The sequence below is a fragment of the Bombina bombina genome, unplaced genomic scaffold (assembly GCF_027579735.1).
Source record: "Bombina bombina isolate aBomBom1 unplaced genomic scaffold, aBomBom1.pri scaffold_601, whole genome shotgun sequence".
Lineage (NCBI taxonomy): Eukaryota > Metazoa > Chordata > Amphibia > Anura > Bombinatoridae > Bombina > Bombina bombina.
In genome coordinates, this window is record NW_026511961.1 from 48,618 (window position 1) to 53,449 (window position 4,832).

Consider the following 4,832-nt stretch of genomic DNA (forward strand, 5'->3'; position numbering starts at 1 on the left):
CTCTAGTGCCCCCCCCCCCCCTGTCCCGGCTCCCTCTCTAGTGTCCCCCCCTGTCCCTGCTCCCTCTCTAGTGTACCCCCCTGCCCCGGCTCCCTCTCTAGTGTACCCCAGGACCCCCCTCTCCCTCCCCGCCCAGGCTCTCTGCTCGTCTCCCTACATGGTCTTGCTGCGGTCGGGGCGGGCCTGGGCTGCCGCATATAAAGCCGGATTCCCGGAGCGCTCTCCTCCAGCCCCCCGTGCGCTCAGTGCTCAGTGTCCGCTCAGTGCCCGCTTAGTGCCCGCTCCAGACGCAGCCATGGACGCCATCAAGAAGAAGATGCAGATGCTGAAGCTGGACAAGGAGAACGCCATAGACCGTGCAGAACAGGCGGAGGGCGACAAGAAGCAGGCAGAGGACCGCTGCAAACAGGTAGCCCCCCTGGCACAGGGATAAGTGCAGAGGCAAAGTAGCCACCTGGCACAGGGATAAGTGCAGAGGCAAAGTAGCCCCCTGGCACAGGGATAAGTGCAGAGGCAAAGTAACCAAGTCACAAGGATAAGTGCAGAGGAAAAGAAGCCCCCTGGCACAGGGATAAGTGCAGAGGCAAAGTAGCCCCCTGGCACAGGGATAAGTGCAGAGGCAAAGTAGCCCCCTGGCACAGGGATAAGTGCAGAGGCAAAGTAGCCCCCTGGCAAAGGGATAAGTGCAGAGGAAAAGTAGCCCCCTGGCACAGGGATATGTGCATAAAGTAGCCAGGGCACAGGGATAAGTGCAGAGGCAAAGTAGCCCCCTGGCACAGGGATAAGTGCAGAGGCAAAGTAGCCCCCTGGCACAGGGATAAGTGCAGAGGTAAAGAAGCCCCCTGGCACAGGGATATGTGCATTAAGTAGCCAGGGCACAGGGATAAGTGAATAAAGTAGCCAGGGCACAGGGATAAGTGCAGAGGAAAAGTAGTCCCCGGGCACAGGGGGCACAGGGATAGGTGCAGAGGAAAAGTAGCCAGGGCACAGGGGTAAGTACAGAGGAAAAGTAGCCCCCGGGCACAGGGATAAGTGCAGAGGAAAAGTAGCCAGGGCACAGTGATAAGTACATAAAGTAGTGAGGGCACAGTGATGGGTACAGGGGGCACAGTGATGGGTACAGGGGCACAATAATGGGTACAGAGGGCACAGTAATTGGTACAGGGGGCACAGTGATATGTACAGGGGGCACAGTGATGGGTACAGAGGGCACAGTGATGGCTACAGGGGGCACAGTGATGGGTACAGAGGGCACAGTGATGGTTACAGGGGGCACAGTGATAGGTACAGGGGGCACAGTGATGGGTACAGGGGACACAGTGATGGGTACAGAGGGCACAGTGATGGGTACAAGGGGCACAATGATGGATACAGGGGGCACAGTAATGGGTACAGAGGGCACAGGGATAGGTACAGGGGGCACAGTGATGGGTACAGGGGGCACAGTGATGGGCACAGAGGGCACAGTGATGGGTACAGGGGGCACAGTAATGGGTACAGAGGGCACAGGGATAGGTACAGGGGGCACAGTGATGGGTACAGAGGGCACAGGGATCGGTACAGATGGCACAGGGATAGGTACAGGGGGCACAGTGATGGGTACAGGGGGCACAGTGATGGGTACAGGGGGCACAGTAATGGGTACAGAGGGCACAGGGATAGGTACAGGGGGCACAGTGATGGGTACAGAGGGCACAGGGATCGGTACAGAGGGCACAGGGATAGGTACAGGGGGCACAGTGATGGGTACAGAGGGCACAGGGATAGGTACAGGGGGCACAGTGATGGGTACAGAGGGCACAGGGATAGGTACAGGGGGCACAGTGATGGGTACAGAGGGCACAGGGATCGGTACAGATGGCACAGGGATAGGTACAGGGGGCACAGTGATGGGTACAGGGGGCACAGTGATGGGTACAGGGGGCACAGTAATGGGTACAGAGGGCACAGGGATAGGTACAGGGGGCACAGTGATGGGTACAGAGGGCACAGGGATCGGTACAGAGGGCACAGGGATAGGTACAGGGGGCACAGTGATGGGTACAGAGGGCACAGGGATAGGTACAGGGGGCACAGTGATGGGTACAGGGGGCACAGGGATAGGTACAGGGGGCACAGTGATGGGTACAGAGGGCACAGGGATAGGTACAGGGGGCACAGTGATGGGTACAGAGGGCACAGGGATCGGTACAGGGGGCACAGTGATGGGTACAGAGGGCACAGTGATGGGTACAGAGGGCACAGGGATAGGTACAGGGGGCACAGTGATGGGTACAGAAGGCACAGGGATAGGTACAGGGGGCACAGTGATGGGTACAGAAGGCACAGGGATAGGTACAGGGGGTACAGTGATGGGTACAGAAGGCACAGGGATAGGTACAGGGGGCACAGGGATAGGTACAGGGGGCACAGTGATGGGTACAGAGGGCACAGTGATGGGTACAGGGGGCACAGTGATGGGTACAGAGGGCACAGTGATGGGTACAGGGGGCACAGTAATGGGTACAGAGGGCACAGGGATAGGTACAGGGGGCACAGTGATGGGTACAGAGGGCACAGGGATCGGTACAGGGGGCACAGTGATGGGTACAGAGGGCACACAGTGATAGACCAATGTGGAGTTATAAATGTAGCGTACCTGGATTATAGCAAAGCATCTGCCATTTTCCCACTGAACAAACGTCAATGCCTTTGACTACACCCAGGAACAGAATGCTTTGAGTGTTATATGTGACAGATGGGGCATTTGCCAGTGCCTCAGTGCTCAGTTCTGGGGCCTGTCTTATATAACATTTATCAGTAAAGCTGGCAGGGTGCTTCAGGGGAAGTGCTGCCTCTATTTGCTCATCATACAAACATGGGTTGAAGTGTTGATATTCCAGGAGGAGTGGATCAAATGGAAAGTGATGTTTGTAAAAATCATTGGGATCTAACCTTTAAATGAACAGGATAATGTAAAATGTGTTTTTCCTTAATGTATTTCCTATGGCTGCAGAGTATAAAATGTAGGAGACATTGCATTTTCAGGTATATTTGTGAATATGAAGTTGCTAGTTTTGTGCTTTTAAACCACAGCCTATTACAATGAGTTGCAGGTAATATCAGATCTCATTATGTTATCACCTTGTGTACACATACTTGCTTCCTTATCTTGTATTTGTTTGTAAAACAAAGCCCAATACTTCCAGGGAACAACGGAAAGTTATAATTGTATTAGTTATCTCTTCCTCAGCCCACAAGAGTGTCATTTCTTCTGCTGGCTGTGTTTACGTTGCCTGTCAAAAGCCTGGAAAGGTTCAGTATAGGTGGGGATACCACAGGCTAAATCAGCTATTTCAAATGCTGAAATAACGGTAAAGGAGATACTTGTAAACAATTGAGGGCCAGATAACAAGTATTAAGTGATATACATATATATTTACTGCAAACACACAGTTCCCATAGACCACAATGTAAAGGCACTTTTCAGTGGCTTTTTTTTTCTAACACCCCACTCTTCCTAACTTTAGCTGCAAAATACTGTCTAGAACAGTTATTGTATTTAATAGGTGCGGCTAAAAACTACACTAGACAGTATTTTGAGGGCATTTGGAGCACTTTAATAAAATTAACCAGAGATCTGATCCCTGGTTCATTTTCTGAATGCTAACTGGTAGCAATAACCAGCCCCTTGTAATAGCTGATTAATTATTGCGCACCCGCAAATGAGCAAATCTTCCCTTTTGCGGAGGTGTGATAATATAGCACTCCACATGAAATCTGCCCCTTAATACACTCCAGGAGGAAAAATAATAAGTGGAAAAAGATTACAGCGGAGAATATATTAGGATAAACTTTCCCTTTAACCTTAAAAAGTGCAAAATTCTGCTTTGAGGATACAAAAACCCAGAGGCTTATTATAAACTCAACGGCACATTATTAACAGGAGCAAAAAAAAGAGACGTAAAATGCAGCAGTGCATCAGGTAATGTCAGTAGGTGCTGGGTGTATAGGAAGAGGTATTAGCAGCAGGTAAGGTCAGTAGGTGCTGGGTGTATAGGAAGAGGTATTAGCAGCAGGTAAGGTCAGTAAGTGCTGGGTGTATAGGAAGAGGTATTAGCAGCAGGTAATGTCAGTAGGTGCTGGGTGTATAGGAAGAGGTATTAGCAGCAGGTAAGGTCAGTAAGTACTGGGTGTATAGGAAGAGGTATTAGCAGCAGGTAAGGTCAGTAGGTGCTTCGTGTATAAGAAGAGGTATTAGCAGCAGATAAGGTCAGTAGGTGCTGGGTGTATAGGAAGAGATATTAGCAGCAGGTAAGGTCAGTAGGTGCTGGGCGTATAGGAAGAGGTATTAGCAACAGGTAAGGTCAGTATGTGCTGGGTGTATAGGAAGAGGTATTAGCAGTAGGTAAGGTCAGTAGGTGCTGGGTGTATAGGAAGAGGTATTAGCAGCAGGTAAGGTCAGTAGGTGCTGGGTGTATAGGAAGAGGTATTAGCAGCAGGCAAGGTCAGTAGGTGCTGGGTGTATAGGAAGAGATATTAGCAGCAGGTAAGGTCAGTAGGTGCTGGGTGTATAGGAAGAGGTATTAGCAGCAGGTAAGGTCAGTAGTGCTGGGTGTATAGGAAGAGGTATTAGCAGCAGGTAAGGTCTGTAGGTGCTGGGTGTATAGGAAGAGGTATTAGCAGCAGGTAAGGTCAGTAGGTGCTGGGTGTATAGGAAGAGGTATTAGCAGCAGGTAAGGTCAGTAGGTGCTGGGTGTATAGGAAGAGGTGTTAGCAGCATGTAATGTCAGTAGGTGCTGGGTGTATAGGAAGAGGTATTAGCAGCAGGTAAGGTCAGTAGGTGCTGGCAG

General features: G+C 51.0%; 1 protein-coding gene across 2 annotated transcripts in view; it reads left to right on the forward strand.

The window, feature by feature from the left end:
- Positions 1-213: 213 nt before the first annotated feature.
- LOC128644025 (tropomyosin beta chain) overlaps positions 214-4,832 on the forward strand; it is a gene marked incomplete in the record, with an annotated part of 147,596 nt that continues 142,977 nt past the window's right edge. Inside the window, 1 exon segment of one of the 2 annotated variants that reach the window (XM_053696788.1) lies at positions 214-409. In XM_053696788.1, coding sequence (XP_053552763.1) covers positions 296-409 — 114 coding nt within the window. 2 annotated transcript variants of the gene reach the window in all.